Source organism: Aotus nancymaae, unplaced genomic scaffold, assembly GCF_030222135.1.
Source record: "Aotus nancymaae isolate 86718 unplaced genomic scaffold, 86718_ANA_hifiasm-v0.15.2.pri h1tg000011l, whole genome shotgun sequence".
NCBI lineage: Eukaryota > Metazoa > Chordata > Mammalia > Primates > Aotidae > Aotus > Aotus nancymaae.
Window position 1 is genome coordinate 83612934 of NW_026988422.1, and position 19986 is coordinate 83632919.

Sequence of the window (19986 nt, forward strand, 5' to 3'; positions counted from 1 at the left end):
TCTGATTCCTTTATGCTCTGAGTTCGGTCTTCTGTCTCAGCACACTTGAGACATACCCTCTCTGGTAGACTTCATGTTTGTGTCTCTCCCAGATTCGTGTGTTGAAATGTTAACCCCCAATGTGATGGTATTAGAGGGGAGGTCCTTTAGGAGATAATTTAGGTCTGAGAGTGGAACCCTAATGCATGGGATTGGTGCCCTATAAAAGAGACCCCAGAGTGCTAGCTCTCTGGTCCTTTCTCTACTATGTGAGAAGACAGTGTGAAGATGGCCATGTGCAAACCAGGAAAGTGGGCCTTCATCAAGAACACCACCATGCTGGCACCCTGATCTTGGACTTCTAGCTTCCGAACTGTGGGAAGTATGCGTTTGTTGCTTAAGCCACCCAATCTATGTTTTTGTTGTAGCAGCCGAAGTGGATTAAGACACTCTGATCAGTAGCTTGTTCAGAATAGCACCGATTTTCAACATTGCTATCATTCTGTATCAGAAATATTTTTAAAAAGCTCACACCTGTAATTCCCATCACTTTGGTAGCTGAGGTGGATCACTTGAGCCTGAGTTCGAAGCCAGCCTGGGTAGCATAGTGAGACCTCTTTGGTACAAAAAATAAAATTAGCCAGGCATAGTGGTGCCTCTCTGTGGTCCCAGCTACATGGGAGGCTGAGGTGGGAGGATTGCTTGAGCCTTGGGAGGTCAAGGCTGCAGCAAGCCATGGTTGTTTCACTGCACTCCAGCCTGGGCAATAGCGAGACCTTGTCTCAAAAAAAGAAAGAAAAATACAAAACATGAGGACAAATAGCTCCCTTGGTCACCAAAGTATTTCTGTATCCATTGAAAGTTTTGATGTGGAAGTAGATATGCCCAGGCTAGAGGGATAGGCAGGTAAAGTGGGTATCAGTAGGAGCAGGCAGCCGTGGGAACGGGAATGAAATTAAAGAATTTTACAGTTCAGAGTTCTGGCTTTGTGACTTATGGTCAGTAACCACATTTCCTGTCCCTTTTTCTGAATATATCCAGCTACAGCTATTTTTTTCCTGGGCCCCACCATCCATCCGTGGATAGATATTCTTCATCTCTGAATGGATAACCTTGGGAATATTATCTCTAGTGTTCTTTCTGGTTCCAAACAAGAGGCAGCAGAGCTTAACAGTTAAGCTTATAGGTCTTAAGGTTAGACTTTATGAATTTACTTCTGCCCCTTACTAGCCAGTTAACCCTGAGCAGGTTACTTAACCTCTCTGTGCCTGCGCATTCTCCTCAGTAAAGTGAAGAAATCTGTGATTCCTTGTAACGATGTATAATTATGTTTCCTAGAATGAAGAGTGGTGGAATTAGAGAGGCATTTAAAGTTAAAAATTGCTGTATGCAATGCTTTTCATTGCTGAGAGTGGTTGAACTTGATAATGACCACTTGAATCAAATGGAACCTATGTTCTCTCTTTATCTTCCTCTCATACTCCAGCTTTGCTCTGAGGTCAGAAGGCTGTGTGCTAAGCAGTTACATGTAGTTCTTGCTGGTTGTAGATTTCGGTTTGGTTTGGTTTTTGGTCTTGTTTTTATTTTTTTAACACTGGTGGAAAGGTAATTCGAGGTAAGAGTTGAAGCCAGTTTAACTTCTGAAAGATTTTATTTTACTACTTTTGGTGAGACAGACAGTTTGTTTGAGAAGCAAGAACTTGCAGTTAGCCTTGAAAATTTTGGAGTACCTATTTCTAATTTAAGCATCAAAGGTAGAAGAAGACTGTTTTTGGCCTCTGGGCACTTCCATCCTAGCTTAAGAGGCAAGACCAACAAAAATTCAAACTGGAGTGATAGAGTCTATCAGAGAATAACCTAGGAGCTCAAAGAAAAGGTAGGAATCAGGCTGGAGTGATAAAATCAACATACCCTTAGAAAATTTGAGCTAGACTTTGGAGGTGAGGCTGGGTTGAGAAGAGAGGTGGTAAGAGAGAGCAAAGGTGGGCAACTCACATTTGTTGAAAACCTGCCATGCTCTTGCGAATTTAACCCGTGAGAAAAACAGGCTGGTTAGAATGTAGAGGGCATGTGCAAAGGAGAAACTGGTGAAAGCAGTTTTTGTAGTTTTTAAAATCTGTTTACTCAGCTAAAGATAATCAATCTCATGATGTGTTTCAGATGAAAAAAAAGATATTGACCACGAGACAGTGGTTGAAGAACAGATCATTGGTGAGAACTCACCTCCTGATTATTCAGAATATATGACGGGAAAAAAACTTCCTCCTGGAGGAATACCTGGCATTGACCTCTCAGATCCCAAACAACTGGCAGAATTTGCTAGGTAAGTTATAAGAACTTTCCTTTCTTTGAATTATAGAAAGTGCTTGAGTCTTGCCATCTATGTTTTCCTGTGCCTAAGTCAAAATGATGGCTTGTATTCTTTCTTTAGGGAAACTCCTGAAAACAAAAGCAGTTTTATTTTTAGTAGTAACTATGCTATTAATGTGAGTGGCAGCATTTTAGATCCTTGCAATAAGATGAAGCAATTACCCTTTATAGACATGCATGTGAATAAATAAAATTGCACATAATTTGTTTTAGGATGGATATCTTCACACTACCTTATGGCTTCTTTGTACTCATTTTTTATTTTTTTGAGACAGGAGTCTTGCTCTGTTGTCCAGGCTGGAGTGCAGTGGTACAGTCTCAGCTCACTGTAACCTCTACCTCCCTGGTTCAAGCAATTCTTTTGCCTCAGCCTCCCAAGTAGCTGGGATTATGTGCCACCATGCCCAGCCAATTTTTGTATTTTTAGTAGAGACAGGATTTTGTCTTGTTGGCCAGTCTGGTCTTGAACTCCTGGCCTCAAGTGATCCACCTTCCTCGGCCTCCCAAAGTGCTAGGATACAGGCATGAACCACAGCACCCAGCCTTTAGTACACATTTTAAATTTGAGTGTGTTGTATTGGTCTGTGCTGCAGGAGACCTGAGTCTGTACTAGATTCATCCAGCTAACCACTGGAACGGATTTCATAAATTTGTATTTGTCATGTCATCAGTTTAGCTCCCAGTATGTTAATTTAAGCTGGCATTACAGGATGAGATCAAGTATTTATGGCTGGGACATGGTGATCAGTGGAGAAGCTCTGAACCCATTGGTTGGGTGTGTGTTTGTTTTGTCTAAAGTGGGCTGGGTTCCTATAGAAGCCTGCTTTTTGTGTCACTTTCTAGTACTGTTGGCAATTTTTACAAGGAGCTGAAAATACCCACAAAGATGTAAACTTTTACATTAAATGAACTAATAAAATAAATTGTGGAGCAGAAAGCCTAATGCCTTTCCATACCTGAGGCTGGATAAAACCTGGAATAGCTCAGGAAATTTCAGCAAGGGCAGGATTAAGAAGAAAGAAATCCTTTTGATCTTGCGCATTCTAAGAACAGAGTAGGGGTTGCCTTTTTTTTTCTTTTGAGAGCAGAGTGGCAGAGGTGGAGACCCTTCAGTGTCCTGGCTTCCCTCTTGGCCCTGCCAAAAACCAGGTGGGCAGTTCCTGCCACCGGAAGCTCATTTCTCCACTTAATTAAATGGGTGTTAAGAATTCATTGTGATTTGATAAAGGGGCTTCTTAACCTTTTCTTCTCTCCATTGAAACTATAATTTATAATATACACATACTTTCTAGTTTATCATGACTTAACAAACACTGAAGGCTCTATCCTTTTGTTAATGACATTCCAGCTTTTATTGCCATTCATATTTCGAAGACAGTTACGTAAATTAAATATTAACTGCGCTTTCCCCTAAAAAATAGCAAAAATGGAATCTGTAGGGTACCTAGTCAGCTGTGAGGTTAGTTTTTGAACAGACTGAGCCAAGTATTGTGCCAGTGTTTAATGTCACATGTTTGTTTGTTTGTTTGTTTTCTTGAGATCGAGTCTCGCTCTGTCACCAAGCTAGAGGGCAGTGGCACAGTCTCGGCTCACTGCAACCTCCACCTCCCAGGTTCAAGCAATTCTCCTGCCCCAGACTCGCAAGTAATTGGGATTACAGGCACCTGCCATCATGCCTGGCTACTATTTCACCATGTTGACCAGGCTGGTCTTGAACTCCTGAGCTCAGATGAGCCACAGCACCCGGCCTGTCATGTTCTTAACATTAGTCACCTCTTCCTTATGTACTTAGGATGCATGTGGAGATGTACCAGGAAAGCTATGTGGAAAGGTGCCATTTGAATTTGATTTGGGCCTTGAAGAAAATAAGAGTTTTTTGGTTTTTTTTTTAAAATAGAGGGACAGGTTCTCACTGTGTTGCCGGGACTAGAGTGCAATGGTATGATGATAGCTCACTGTAGCCTCAAGCATTCCTCCTGCCACAACCTCCTAAGTAGTTGGAACTGCAGGTGTGTGTGTGTCACCATGCCTGGCTAATTTTTTTTTTTTTTCTGCAGAGCTGGGATCTCACTATGTTGCCCAGGCTGGCCTCAAGCAGTCCTCCTGCCTCAGTCTGTCAAATTGTTGTAATTACAGGTGTGAGCCACTGCACATGGCCCTAGAGTTTTTGTTTGTTTTGTTTTTTGATACAGATTTTTGCTTGTCCCCCAGGCCAGAGTACAATGGCGCAGTCTGGGCTCACTGCAACCTCCACCTCCTGGGTTCAAGTGATTCTCCTGCCTGAACCTCCCAAGTAGCTGGGATTACAGGCATGCGCCACCATGCCCTGCTGATTTTTGTATTTTTAGTAGAGACAGGGTTTCACTGTGTTGGCCAGGCTGGTCTTGAACTCCTGACCTCAAATGATCTCCCCACCTTGGCCTCCCAAAGTGTTAGGATTATAGACGTGTGCTACTGCACCCAGCCATCCCTAGAGTTCTGATAGAGATGGAGGGTTTCCTGGGAATTAGGGCACTTCCAGGGAAAATGGAGTTGAGGCAAACTGGAACCAGATCACTAAGGTGTTGAATCCTGGGCCAGACCATGCAGGCATTTCTCATATGCAGTGGGCAGCTACCTCAGGCTTTGAACCTGGGAGAAGGGGCTTTGTGAGTGTGTAGACCTTTAACTTGGGGAAATTCCTTTGCAGCTGTCTGTGCAGGCTGGATTCATAGAGGCACAGGAAATGAGAGAAGTCAGTTGAACAAGAGTTAATGAAGGCCTGAGTTAGAATTGTGGCAGTCAGATAACAAAGGAATAAATGTGATAGAACTTACAAGAGACCAGCTGGGCTCTGTGGCTGAAGCCTGTAACCTTAACACTCTGGGAGGCTGAGGTGGGATTGGTTGAAGCCAGGAATTTGAGACCAGCCTGGGCAAAATGACAAGACTCCATCTCTACAAAAAACTTTAAAAGCTCAGTTTGGTGTTATGCAGCTAGCTACTTGGGAGGCTGAGTGGGAGGATCATTTGAACCTAGGAGGTCAAGGCTACAGTCAGCTCATGCCACTGTACTTTAGCTTGGGTGACAGAGCAAAATTGTCTCTAAAAGAGAAACTATAAGAAAAAATGGAAAAGATTTAGAAACAGAGTGTGTGCTGGGAAGTAAGAGCTTTCTTACCATTTTGATGCTTTTAGTCACTGCTTATCAGATGACTGTAGCCCCAACTTACCTCCTAAAAAACTACCCTAAGTCCAACATGGATGTCTTACTAACAGCATCTAAAACCTAATACTGACTACTCTGAACCCCAAACCAGAACACTGAAGCTTTCAGTGTCAATTGTGATTCTCCCCTGTCCACATGGTTGGGGAGGCCTCAGAATCATGGCAGGAGGCAAAAGGCACTTCTTACATGGTGGTGGCAAGAGAAAAATGAGGAAGAAGCAAAAGTGGAAACCCCTGATAAAACCCATCAGATCTCTTGAGACTTATTCACTCTCACAAGAATAGCATGGGAAAGACTGGCCCCCATGATTCAGTTACCTCCCCCGGGGTCCCACCCATAACATGGGAATTCTGGGTGATACAGTTCAAGTTGAGATTTGGATGAGGACACAGCCAAACCATATCAGAGGGTAAGAGGTCCCAGTGGCAGAGTAAAAGCAACATTCAGACAAGTGAAAGGAGACTCAGGAGAGTACAGCATCACCACAGACAGTGAAGGAGTTCCCAGGAGGTACAGGAGGGAGGGGACTAAAACCTCTTTTTTTTTTTTTTTTGATACTGAGTTTTGCTCTTGTTGTTGCCAAGGCTGGAATGCGGTGGTGTGATCTCAGCTCACTGCAACTTCTGCCTCCCAGGTTCAAGCTATTCTCCTGCCTCAGCCTTCAGAGTAGCTAGGATTACAGGCATATGTGCCACAATGCCCAGCTAATTTTTGTATTTTTAGTAGAGACGGGTTTCACCATGTTGGTCAGGCTGGTCTTGAACTCCTGACCTCAGATAATTCACCCGCCTTGGCCTCCCAAAGTGCTGGTATTACAGGTGTGAGTCACTCTGCCCAGCCATAAAACCTCTTTGGATTATACATTGTGAAGGAGTTTCAGTGGAGGGGCAGAGGACTAAGGGAAAGGTTTTGAAGAGAGAGGGAACCTATGGGTGGTGAGCAGTAAAGCCATTAGGTGATTGTGACTCTTGGCACTGCTTACCCTCCTTGAAAACTTGGGGCAGGTGATCTAAGAGCTTCTCCCCCATCTTCTGAATAGAAAATCCAGGGGCACATGTTACTGTTGGGAAGGTAACATGGCTACCTTAGACCATACTCCTTAAGAAGGAGACCACCCACAGAGTGTCACCCAGGTACCTGTTAGCCATCCATGTGTGAAATTTCAAAACACCAAGACTGAAGAACCTAAAAGTTTCCAGGGAGATAGGCCATTGACTGGAAAGAATGATAGACCTGAATGAGACTTTTCTTCAGTAGCAGAGGATAATTAGAGACGATGAAACAGTACTTTAAGAGGAAAAATTACTGTAAACTTAGAGTTCTTGATCCAGCAAAGCTATCGAGTCAAATACAAGGGCAAGAGATGACAATTTTAGAGACCCAAGGATTTATGTTGCATGCACCCTTTCTGAGGAGTTAACTTAAGGATATACTACAACAAAATGAGGAGGAATAGCAGAAGGAAGATTTCCTAGTGCACAACAACCAAGAGGACAGCTGTGCAGCAGGCTAGCAAATGTATTCAGTTAATGGAAAGTTGACCGGTTGTAAAAATTTCTTAAGGAAAAGTCAGTTTCATTCAGTAGTGGGTAGAATAAGCTTGGTGGAATGGAAAAGGGTCTTCTGAAAAAGAAAAGGCAATCATCAGAAACTCCATGAAAAGGGGTGAAGGGGTAGGGCAAAGAAAGCCATAGCCTAAAAAATGGGGCCTAATTTTGACAGTATTGAAAGAGGGAGCTTCTTTGATCTGACTCGAAGATTCTCTCCTTGCAGTTCCTATGTTGTGCTTGTAGAGCATTAAGTGTGATCCTAGCACATTGTTTAACCCCACAGTAAATAATATTTGCATAATCACAGTATGAATGTAAATAGCATTTCTTTTATTTGCCTGTTAGAGATTTCATTTGTATATAGAATAGAATAAAATCTTGCTTGTCTTGACGGTGCAAAAATAGTAAAGGTTGGGCGCTGTGAGATGGGTTAAGGGTTGGACTCCTCCTCCTCCACATTCTACATAGTAGCTCTTGAAGATCATGTTAATCTAAACACATCTCTGTAATTGGACAGTGGTAGTGGTGAGAAATATTTGCACCTAGGTGCCCTGTTTTGTAGGTCTTCACCTTTTGAGGATGTGTGTAACAGTTAAGTGAGATTTTCTGGAGGCCCAGGAATTGATGATGACTGGGACTCTGAAAGCAGAAGATTGGTACAGAGGAACCAATAATTTTAAGCTCTTGGGGGCCACACCACATCTTCAGTAATTACAGCCCATAGAACTTATCCTGCTGGCCTCCAGTCCTCGCCCCCTGCACTCACAAAGTGGCGTTAGAACCGAAGCTGTTGTCTTAAGGTGGAATGTAAGCTGCTTTCCTGTCTCCTTGCACACCGGGGCAATGGGGTGCTGGACTGAACTTGAAACTGACCAAAGAATGTTTCAGACACATGCCACACTCGGCCTAGACTGCCTAGTAAATGAGTTATGTATGCATGTGGGCAAAGTATAAAAAATAATGACTTTAATTGGAAAGTCATTGGGGAGGTAGACAGGCTATGGATGACTTTTTCTCCTGAAATGCCTATTCAGTAAATATTTCAAAAAGTAGTTGGTGAGTACGGCTCAGTAAGTTCTTTTTTCTGTGAAGTGACCACTTTTATATGTATTTCATGTAATAAAGTTATACCTTTGAAAACCTTTGGTCTAGAAAGATTAGAATGGTTAGGCCAATCCCAAATCAGGTTTTTTTTTTTTAATGTTGCTCACTGCTTACCCAGAGACTTTCACAGTATTAATGTATAGATGAAATGTGATAATGGAGATGAAAATATCTTAAAACTCTTCAATATTATGACATGAATATTAATATTTAAGAGATAATTCATTGAACAAACTTCGTCTAAGGCAATATTATGTTTTCACAAAGAAAGGAGGTGAATCATGCTTGCAAATGACAACTGTATTACCCAAGAACTTCTGTCCCACCAGCACAGATCAGAGGAGGGTTCTGGTCTAGAAGTCAGCTAACCTTGTTTTGTAGGAAAGAGGCTTATTTTCATTAAAGAGTCACTGCTCCAAAAATGTTTCACCTCTGTTTCCGGGATATTTGCAGATCTGTTGGTTAGAACTTTGATTTACACAATACTCTGCTGATACTGTACCAGAAGTTTGGGTTCTGAAATCCAACCTTTACAATGTTCCCTCCACACGTGCCAGAATGAGCTATTATAAATCCAGCAGTCATGTCATTGGGAGTGTATTCTCCCTCTTTATTTGACAGGAAACTTGAGTTGTTGGGTGCCTGACTCCTCCATATAACATGTACTGCGTGGAGGGGTACTCCTCCTAGTGCCGTGCTTCCTCCAGTTTCTCAGTCCTTTATCGAAGGTTGGTTAAGAATGAACTCATTTTTAGCCAGACCCATTTAATACATAGCCGATGGTTATCAGAGCTATCATTTCCCAAGTGCTTAACTTAACATATAGGTCTTAAGTAGGTAGCATTATACCTTTTTACAGAATAAGAAACCGAGGTGGAGAAGTTATAGTTTGCTCAAGGTCATGCAGCTAGTAGAAGTCAGCTCCAAGTCACACATCCCATACTGCCTCATTCATAATGTCTATGCTGTTGTCATCATTGTCTCTGGGTTCAGAAGGACTCTATAAAGTGTCTGTTGGTGAATGGAAAACTTAAACTTAGTTACTTCTGAATAGTTTAGGAGGGTGAGAAGATGTTCTAAGTAGTGGTATATGATTTTTACTCTTTACTTGGAAAATGAAACACTGTTTTAACCTAAGTGTACTTTTTGGAAAATGACCTTTTTCATTGTTTACAATCAAATAAAATGTAAAAAGTAGTAACGTGTACTGCTGCATTTGCCACTCTGTGTGAAGGAGGATGATTTGCCAAGGAGCTTAAGTGTGGCTGCATTTAAATCTTCTACTTACTCCTTAAGTCCAAAGGTGTTTGTCCAAATGCATATTCAACTCTCATTCTGAAATTAAATATATTTCTAAATACTAGCACACATTTTGAAAATGACATTTTAAGAAAAAATAATACCACTTATAATAAAGCAAGAGTTGAGTAAATGGTACCTGGGCCTGTTCTGTTTGGGGCAAATTTGAAGTTTTCCATGGTAAAATATGTTTTTAAAAATTAAATTACTAGGAATAACTCTAAGAAAATGTATGGGAGGCCAGGCACCGTGGCTCACGCCTGTAATCCTAGCACTTTGGGAGGCTGAGGCAGGGGAATCACGTGAGGTCAAGAGTTTGGGACCAGCCTGACCAACATGGTGAAACCCTGTCTCTACTAGAAATAAAAATTAAAAAAGAAAAATTAGCTGGACATGGTGGCACCCACCTGTAATCCCAGCTGAGGCAGGAAAATCGTTTGAACCCTGGGGGGAGGTTGCAATGAACCAAGATCGCGCCACTTCACTCCAGCCTGAGCGAAAGAGCAAAACTCTTTGTTTAAAAAAAGATATGGGAGAGGAGCTTTATTGATAAGCCATGTTTACTAAGATTTAATTTACATATGGCAAAGCCTGCCCCCTTTTAGGTATGTATGTTCTAGTCTGTGAATTTGGACACAGTCATGTAGCCGTCTTCACAGTCAACACAGAATGTTTCAATGGAGGCAGGTGGATTGCTTGAGCTCAGGTGCTTGAGACTACCCTGGGCAACATGGCAAAACCGATCTCTACAAAAAGAACAAAACAGTGTTTCAGTAGAATTGTCAAAGAATATATATTTACTCTTAATTGGGAAGATTGAAACTTTAAAAAATTATTTATGGTTGAGTGGAATAGAAACCTTTCATATCAGTGATGGTTGTTTTCCAAACCGATCAAACCTCCAAGTGGCACAGTGGCACCAAACTTTTGTCCTACCTGATTTTGTGAACTCAGACCAAAATTCCAAGGTTTATTTGTATTTAAGATAAGACAGGCTAGTTCAGAGTCCTGTTTACAACAGGCACTTAAAAAACACTTGCTGACTGGTGTGGTAATACAGGTTGAGCATCCTTTATCCAAAATGCTTCAGATCAGTAGCACTTTGGATTTGGGGGTTTTGGCCTATGTATAATGAGATATCTTGGGGCTAGGACTCAGTGTAAACACGAAACTTGAAATTTATTTTTGTTTCATTGTACCTTATACACATAGCCTGAAGGTAATTCTATACTTTTTTTTTTTTTTGAGACAGGGTCTCGTCTGTCACTCAAATTGTATTGCAGCCTCGAATTCCTGGGCTAAAAGGATTCTACCTCTTCAGCCTCACAAGTAGCTGGAACTGTAGGCATCTGCCACCATGCCTGGCTAATTTTTTTATTTTTTATTTCTTTATTTTATTTTATTTATTTACATATATTTTTGAGATGCAGTCTCGCTCCCATTGTGCAGGCTGGAGTGCAGTGGTGCAGTCTCAGCTCACTGCAACTTCCACCTCCTGGGTTCAAGCGATTCTCCTTCCTCAGCCTCCCGAGTAGTTGGGACTACAGGCATGTGCCACCATGCCTGGCGAATTTTTTTGTATTTTTAGTAGAGATGGGGTTTTGCCACATTGGTCAGGCTGGTCTCGAACTCTTGACCTCGTGATCCTTCCTCCTCTGCCTCCCAAGCGCTGGGATTACAGGATTGAGCCACCACCGCCCAACCACAACATCCTGTTTCTAAATAAAAAAATTAAAAATAGGCCGGGCGTGGTGGCTCACGCCTGTAATCTCAGCACTTTGGGAGGCCGAGGCGGGCGGGTCATGAGGTCAGGAGTTCAAGACCAGCCTGGTCAATATGGTGAAACCCTGTCTCTACTGAAAATACAAAAATTAGCTGGGCGTGGTGGTACAGGCCTGTAGTCCCAGCTACTTGGGAGGCTGAGGCAGAAGAATTGCTTGAACCCAGGAGGCAGAGGTTGCAGTGAGCTGAGATCGTGCCACTGCACTCCAGGCTGGGCAATAGAGCAAGACTGCGTCTCAAAAAAAGAAAAAAGAAACAGGATGTTGCTTTGTTGCCCAGGCTGTTAAACAATATTTTAAATAATGTTGTACATGAAACAATAGTTTTGACTATGACCCTATCACATCAGTGCATCATGTTAGCACTCAGATAGTTTCAGAGTTTGGATTTTGGATGCTCAATCTGTAATCCATTTACGAGAAAAAACAAGTATATACAGGGTTGGGAATGTGTAGGACACCAGATTGAAAATGTTCTCGTAGAATTTAAAACAGCAAATATGTACAGTCTCAAACCAACTCCATAGACATAAATGATAGTTACCAGATCTGTTGTTCCTTGTACTCCTCCAGGGTATGGAGCATTTAGCCAGTTATTTCATGTGTTCAGGTTACAGATCAGGTAATCTTTTTCCCAATTATAAGTGAAGAAAAAGGACATTGTTAGGGCATTCACAAACGTAAAAGATCACAGAATTAATCTGTAACAAAAGAGAGGTGGTAAATTAGCTCTTGCTATTAAGGATTCACTTAGTAGGTGGGCTTTTTTAAATTTTCAATAGCTTTTGGTGTATAAATTGTTTTTGGTTACATGGATGAATTCTATATTAGTGAATTCTGAGATTTCAGTGCCCCCCTCACTAGAGCGGTGTACACTCCCTCACCACTCTTTCCCCACTAAGTCCCCAAAGTCCATTATATCTCTCTGTATGTCTTTGTGTCCTTATAGCTTAGCTCCCACTTATAAGTGAGAACATACAACGTTTGAGTTTTCATTCCTGGGTTACTTCACTCAGAATAATGGCCCCCAGCTAGGTTGTTTGTTTGTTTTAAGATGGAGTCTTACTCTGTCACCCAGGCTGGAGTGCAGTGGTGGATCTCAACTCACTGCAACCTCCACCTCCCAGATTCAAGCAATTTGCCTGCCTCAGCCTCCTGAGTAGCTGGAATTACAGGCGCCTGCCACCACGTCCACCTAATTTTAGTTTTTTTGTATTTTTAATAGAGACGGTGTTTCACGATCTTGGCCAGGCTGGTCTTGAACTCTTGACCTCATGATACACCGCGTCTGGCGTGTTTTTTTGTTTGTTTGTTTTTTTGAGATGGCATTTCACTCTTGCTGCACAAGCTGGAGTACAATGGTGTGATCTCAGCTTACTGCAGCCTCTGCCTCCTGGGCTCAAGTAATTCTCCCTCAGCTGGGATTACAGGCATGCCACCATACCCAGCTCATTTTTGTACTTTTAGTAGAGACAGGGTTTCACCATCTGGCCAGGCTGGTTTCGAACTCCTGCTCTCAAGTGATCCACAGGCCTTGGCTTCCGAAAGTGCTGGGAATCATAGGTGTGAGCCACCACACCCGGCCATAGTTTTTTAAATCATCATTTTATTTATTGTTTTAAATCCAAGATAGGGTCTCGTTCTGTTGCCTAGGCTGGAATGCAGTGGCACAGTCGTGGCTGACTGCAGCCTTGACCTCCTGGGCTCAAGCAATCTTCCTGCCTTCAGCCTCCCAAGTAGTTGGGACTGTAGACACACACCATCATGTAGTTGGAGGGTTTTTATTTGTTTGTTCATTTGTTTTTGATAGAGACAGGTTTTGCCCATGTTGCCCAGGCTTCATTTTTTTATTTTTTGTAGAGACAGTCTCGCTGTGTTTCCCATGCTGGTCTTGAACTCCTGGGCTGAAACAATCCTCCCACCTTGGCCTCCTATAGTGCTGGGATTACAGATGTGAGCCACCACACCTGGCTGACTTAGTTATTTATTAAATGTGAACCATCGTGGATGGGTGTGAGATGGGTAAAACTAGGGACAAAAAGAAAATCTGTTTCCGAGATTTATTTTCTAGCTTTTTAAGGAACCCTAAATTTCCCACCCCTCTACCACACACCCATCTATAGGGAGTATTTGGAGAGAAAGTTTTGACAAAAGTCCAAGGCTTGATTCAGTGTAAAAGCAGTTGGTAGGTAAGTTACCAAACCAGGAGGCTCTCTGGATAGTAATTTCACATGGGACTTTGCCAATGGTTACCACATTACTAGGACTCTTGGTACAAACGAGAACTTCCAAGCTCCCATCCAGAAGTAGGGTAGCAGTATAAGAGTATGTGGCATTCCCCATCTGTCCACCAGGCCCTAGGAGCTCTTTCCCCAAAGTAACTGGTGCTAATGGTTTATTGCGTGTACCCTTTAAAATGATGTATTTTAAAGATCATCTGTGTCAGTACTAATTGGACCCACTTCATGTATAGAGATGGATATTTTAGGATACTCCTGTATTCACGGCTCCTTTTTCATAAGGCACTTTCATCATTGCAGCAGCTGCTTTTAGGTATCTTGCCTTGCCTCTCATGAGGAGATTAGTCTATGGTTGTCTGAGTTGACTTTTTGTGTTTTTTAAAGGGTTTGGAGTTAAGAACAGGTATGTGAATCACACGATCGTAGTGCCATTCTGAGCTGCACCAGCTTATTGGCTGTGAGACTGTAGGCAGCAGCTCAATGTTTCTGAGCCTCAGCATCCTTATCTGTGAGATGGAAAGTGCTTCACAGTCATTGATTGGTACTTAGTGAATGTGAGTTGTCTTATCATTTCTCCTTCATGGAAATGTATTATAATTTTAGTTTGGGTACCTATAAGGAAAGCATTTGAGGGACTATATGATTTATGCCCGTTGAGTCTACCCACTCCTACAAATCTGTCTGTCTCTCTTTTTCTTTTGATAAGAATGAAGCCAAGAAAAATTAAAGAAGATGATGCTCCAAGAACAATAGCTTGCCCTCATAAAGTAAGTAATGCTAGGGGAGAGTGTTCATTCAACTGTTCGTGGAGTTTTAGAGAGTTTCTAAGAAATTTGCACTTTGTTTCTGCTTTTGATAATTTACATGAAGCAAGGAATTCGAATCTTTGGTTTCTAAATCCAAGAGCCGAAGTTTTGTTATTTAGTAAAGGCCACTCAAATTTGAATCCAGTGAAATGGGATGACTGCAGGGAGCCGATGCTTTATTATTGTGTGCTGACCCTACTGTAGGGTTCCATTTCCTTTTGGATTATATTAACAAATCAGTCTTAAGATCCTGGGTTGTGTCTCACCTGTAGACCTTTATGGGAATGTAGGCTCTTTACTAAAATTTGGAAATTATTTTGGATGTTGCTAAAATAAGCCAAATAAACACTTAATAATAATTGTGTGTTATTAGAGAGGCACTTAATTGTTTTCAAATGTAGTTACTCTTTAAAAGGATTGCCTGAAAAGTACTTTTGAGATACTTGTTGGGGGCTATTTTCAAACTTAATTGGATGTAAGACTAACAGAAAAATCAAGTATCACGTAGGTAAAGAGAACAAAGTAGGAGAGATTGAGTGGAATCAAGAATGTTAAAAATGAGCAGTTGGAGCAGGTTGCATTTAGTTTCATGGTCTCGCCCCTGTGATGATTGTGCACTTAGCAAGTCCTTCCTGTTCTTTGTCAGCATTCTTAATGTGACGATCTGAAATGTAGACCTATCGCCATCACGGCCAAAATAACAAGCATTTGAAAACAGTTAGGCCAGAAGTGCCTGCCATCTCTTTAGCTTCTCTGTATACTTCTTTTCCAATTAAAATTTTTAATTGTTTTTTCTATAATGGACATTTAATACTTGTACATATTTATGGGGTACCATGTGATGTTTCAATGCATGTATACATTGTATACCAGTTAAATATTTTAAATTTCCATTTCTAAATGGAAACTCAACCTAGGGGTCAAGGCGAAAAAACTGTGGCTTCCATCTCCCTTCTGCCTGTGAAGCTGTCTAGTGACTTGTGCTGTCCTTCTGTCATGCTGTCTTATCATTTCCCCATTCACTCCATTATTGGGCAACAACTGCAGAAGAAATTGTTAAGGACATGCTTCTCGAGCGCCACACATCCATCTGCCTTGCCCACCCTGCACTGGTATCAATTTGCCTGCTTCTTCCTTTTTCTAGTGTCTCACAAAATAAATTTCTTCTGTAGTTGCCATTCCTTGGAGACCCTCTTGCTTCTTTCTCTGTCAAGAAGGGGAAAGAGGCAAAGAGAGAAGAGGGAACAGTAGGCGATGGAGAATGACAGTCCATTGTTGCAGCACAGAATATGGGGCCACCAAAGGTAGTGGTGGACTACCGTCATTTTAACTCCATTTGCTTAGCAGTGCTCTGTTACTTCATTCTGGGGGACATAGTCGGGTGAGGCGGCTGTGGTATAGCTGGAAGCCAGGGTGTTGGGTTCTACTCCCAGTTTGGCTACTGCTAGTAGCGTGACCTTGGGCAAGTCTATTTAAAGACATCTCTAAGCCTCAGTTTCCTCATCTGTAAAACTAGGGTTTGCATTAAATGACTTTTTCAGCTGTCTGTTCTTTTGTCTTAAATGATGTAATGTTCTACCGTAATTCTAAGTAAAATTAAAATGGGGGGTTGGGGAGGTGGTTTTGTTTGAATGTGTCAGTCAAGGCTGTTCAGTGGTTGAATCCTTTCTAACAGTTTGCAATGTGAACCTCTAAGCTGCTTTCTCTGTTTTAAGGGCTGCACAAAGATGTTCAGGGATAACTCGGCCATGAGAAAACATCTGCACACCCACGGTCCCAGAGTCCACGTCTGTGCAGAATGTGGCAAGGCTTTTGTTGAGAGTTCAAAACTAAAACGACACCAACTGGTTCATACTGGAGAGAAGCCCTTTCAGGTAGAGCCAGTTCCCTCTCTTCCCCACACTGCCTTGCCTGTCTGAACACTGGAAGTGTAGGTGATGTGTTGATGATGCAGGAAGCGCCAGCCCAGAGACTTGGGGTTTTATTATTACTCCTTAGTGAGAAACAAACGTTCTCCTGGGGAGTCGCTTGGAAGCATTGCCCGGACTCTGGACTTCCTTGCCTGTAACCTCTGTGGTACTGGCGTAGGAGTGTATTGGGTGTTTATGGAGGGCCCTTTATACCAGGAGAACAGGATTAATCAACAGCATGTCTAAAACGAAATCTCTACTCCATTCATTACAGGATTCAAGTAATTTATTTTTGGTCATTAATAGTATATTTAATTACTAATCGATAAAATTTCTAAAATTTTGTTGTATGAGTGTAAGCATAGGTAATACTTGTCTTGTATTTAGAAGCCCATAAATAAGTGAAAGAATCGGCCGGGCATGGTGGCTCATGCCTCTAATCCCAGCCCTTTGGGAGGCTGAGGCGGGTGGATTGCTTGAGGTCAGGAGTTCAAAACCAGCCTTGGCCAACATGGTGAAACCCCGTCTCTACTAAAAAAAATACAGAAATGAGCTGGGCATGATGGCAGGCGCCTGTAATACCAGCTACTCAGGAGGCTGAGGCAGGAGAATCCAGGAGGTGGAGGTTGCAGTGAGCTGAGATCGCACCACTGCACTCCAGCGTAGGTGACAGGGCGAGACTCCTTCTCAAGATAGTAATAATAATAATAATAATAAGTGAAAGAACTAGCAGTGCAGCTAGTAAATCTAACATGGTTATTTTTTGACGACTGACACCAGAACCCTTAATCATTTGTGTTTTACTGTTGGAAATGTTGATAGCAGCATTAGGACTCTAGCCTGCATTTAGAAAGACGTGCCATTTTGCCAAGTGTTTTAAACAGTTCGTGAGGGCTGTCCTTGGGTTTTCAGAGTTGTCCAACCTGCCTACTGATTCTAGATTATCTACAAAATTCGCCCAGGGCAGGAAGGAAAAGTGTTTGGTAAAATAAGTAGGCTGTTCTCTAGCAAAGGAGAGAGCTACTGATTCCTGGGGTCTGGTCAGAGTTGCTGAGTGGGTTGATCTCTGGTCTTTCCTCGACAGTGCACGTTCGAAGGCTGTGGGAAACGCTTTTCACTGGACTTCAATTTGCGCACTCATGTGCGAATCCATACCGGAGACAGGCCCTATGTGTGCCCCTTCGATGGTTGTAATAAGAAGTTTGCTCAGTCAACTAACCTGAAATCTCACATCTTAACACATGCTAAGGCCAAAAACAACCAGTGAAAAGAAGAGAGAAGACCCTTCTCGACCATGGGAAGCATCTTCCAAGAGTGTGATTGGGAATAAATATGCCTCTCCTTTGTATATTATTTCTAGGAAGAATTTTAAAAATGAATCCTACACACCTAAGGGACATGTTTTGATAAAGTAGTAAAAATTAAAAAAAAAAAACTTTACTAAGATGACATTGCTAAGATGCTCTATCTTGCTCTGTAATCTCGTTTCAAAAACACGGTGTTTTTGTAAAGTGTGGTCCCAACAGGAGGACAGTTCATGAACTTCGCATCAAAAGACAATTCTTTATACAACAGTGCTAAAAATGGGACTTCTTTTCACATTCTTATAAATATGAAGCTCACCTGTTGCTTACAATTTTTTTAATTTTGTATTTTCCAAGTGTGCATATTGTACACTTTTTTGGGGATATGCTTAGTAATGCTATGTGTGATTTTTCTGGAGGTTGATAACTTTGCTTGCAGTAGATTTTCTTTAAAAGAATGGGCAGTTACATGCATACTTCAAAAGTATTTTCCTGTAAAAAAAAAAAGTTATATAGGTTTTGTTTGCTATCTTAATTTTGGTTGTATTCTTTGATGTTAACACATTTTGTATAATTGTATCGTATAGCTGTATTGAATCATGTAGTATCAAATATTAGATGTGATTTAATAGTGTTAATCAATTTAAACCCATTTTAGTCACTTTTTTTTTTCCAAAAAATACTGCCAGATGCTGATGTTCAGTGTAATTTCTTTGCCTGTTCAGTTACAGAAAGTGGTGCTCAGTTGTAGAATGTATTGTACCTATTAACACCTGATGTGTACATCCCATGTAACAGAAAGGGCAACAATAAAATAGCGATCCTAAAGCGAGAATATGGCAGAACAAGATGTGTAAGCACAGTCTTATTTTCTTTTGTTGTCCAGAATACTTATAATTCTTGAGCCTCCCAGAAATTGGAAGCTAAATAAAGCAACTCAAGTTTCCTTTATTTTGCACTCAATTACAGTGATTATTGATTCAAGCGATGCATGGATATTTTAATCCTTCCTACATGTCCTGACTTCTGAAAGAGAGTAGGTAACAGGCATCTCGAGTTCAGGAACTACCTCAGAACACCCCAGGCCAGGTTGGTCGTAGGATGTGATTTTAGCCCCCTGGCAAGTGTGAGTGAAGCATCTGTGCCACCGCGCAGCCTGAGCGCCTGCACAGGGTAAGGTGCCACCTGGCAGTGGGGCACACAGAGGGAAGACCAGGCCTGTCCATCACCCGGCTGCCTTCAGAGGCAGCTCCAGCAGGGCCGTGGCTTGTCTGGCAGGGAACGCTTGTGGTCATCTGTTATTTGGTTTGAGAGCCTTTGTTCCTCCATCTAGTGGAGTCCTTATTCAATGTTAGCAGTGTGGCAATTGAGAGCCAGTAGCTTAATTTCATGTTTGTAAATGGACACGGGGTACAAATCGGCAAGGTAATTAGATTCTTAGAAAATTGTGCTCAATGAGTACCTCTCACATTGTAACCTCTTAAATATACAATTATAACGTTGGATCTTACAAATACAGACTTGAGAATATTTTATAAACTGCCATGATACAGCAAAATCTCATTCAAAGTGCAAACATACTGTGTGTCTTTCTGTGCTGTGTATGCTAGACTGCAAGATAAATGACAAACTAGCTTATCTGAAATTTATTTACAAGCGGCCAGGACACCATCAGGTGAAACACATAACCTGATCTCTTAGAGCTTCTCCATTGGTCCTGTACAGGAGGATTGCTGGCCTAATAACAGTGACCCTACGGCTCTGTGGAATTTTGAAGTGCCTTTTGTGAATCATGAATGAAACATTTAACTTGAGACCCTTTAAATAATTTGTCCAGAATCTGTTACCCCTTGGGTGGTTTGATGGAACTGAGTTAAGCGGAAGACCCCAGCTGTTTTCTGGGTAAGCCAGGCTTTGCTGTATCTGGCAGTCAGGAGAGAGGTCAGCCCACGGTGGAGGTCTTCAGTGCCGAGGGCTCGAATGAGAACGTGGTTCTTTGACTTCAACCTGGGTAGGGGCTTTTGTGGATGCCTGCCTTGTGAGCACCCACGCCTTTCCTCCCCACTGGTGGGTTGAGCAGCCGCAGCGTGGCCGTGTTAGGAGTCCTTTGCCCAGCGTGGTGCTGCACTGGAGCCTGGCCCTGGTACTGTCCTCAGGATCCTGCGCAAGGGCCCACAGCAGCGCACGCCTATGCTATGGGAACCCTGCTGACAGCCCTGAGGGCCATGCCATGATCTGCAGGAGCCAGGCTCTTGTGTGGATGAAGTCCCTCTTCCTCTGTGCCTTGATCCCTTGGGGGGTGCCTTTGGTCATCTCTTCTGTCCCTTCCTGTCTCTGGAATAGTCATCACTCCCCTTGACTCTCTCTGTTCATGTCTTCTCAGTCTGCAGAGTTAACTTCTGTAAGGAGTTTCATCTGGGGTTCCAAGAAAACTTA

The 19986-nt window shown here is 42.2% G+C and overlaps 1 protein-coding gene across 1 annotated transcript in view; it reads left to right on the plus strand.

The window, feature by feature from the left end:
- Positions 1 to 18501, plus strand: part of YY1 (YY1 transcription factor) — a 32014-nt gene extending 13513 nt beyond the window's left edge. Inside the window, exons 2-5 of the mRNA XM_064375213.1 lie at positions 2140 to 2302; positions 14237 to 14297; positions 16052 to 16210; positions 17331 to 18501. Of these exons, the coding sequence (XP_064231283.1) occupies positions 2140 to 2302; positions 14237 to 14297; positions 16052 to 16210; positions 17331 to 17513 (566 nt within the window). The 3' untranslated portion in view covers positions 17514 to 18501. The remainder of the gene's footprint in view (positions 1 to 2139; positions 2303 to 14236; positions 14298 to 16051; positions 16211 to 17330) is intronic.
- Positions 18502 to 19986: the final 1485 nt, after the last annotated feature.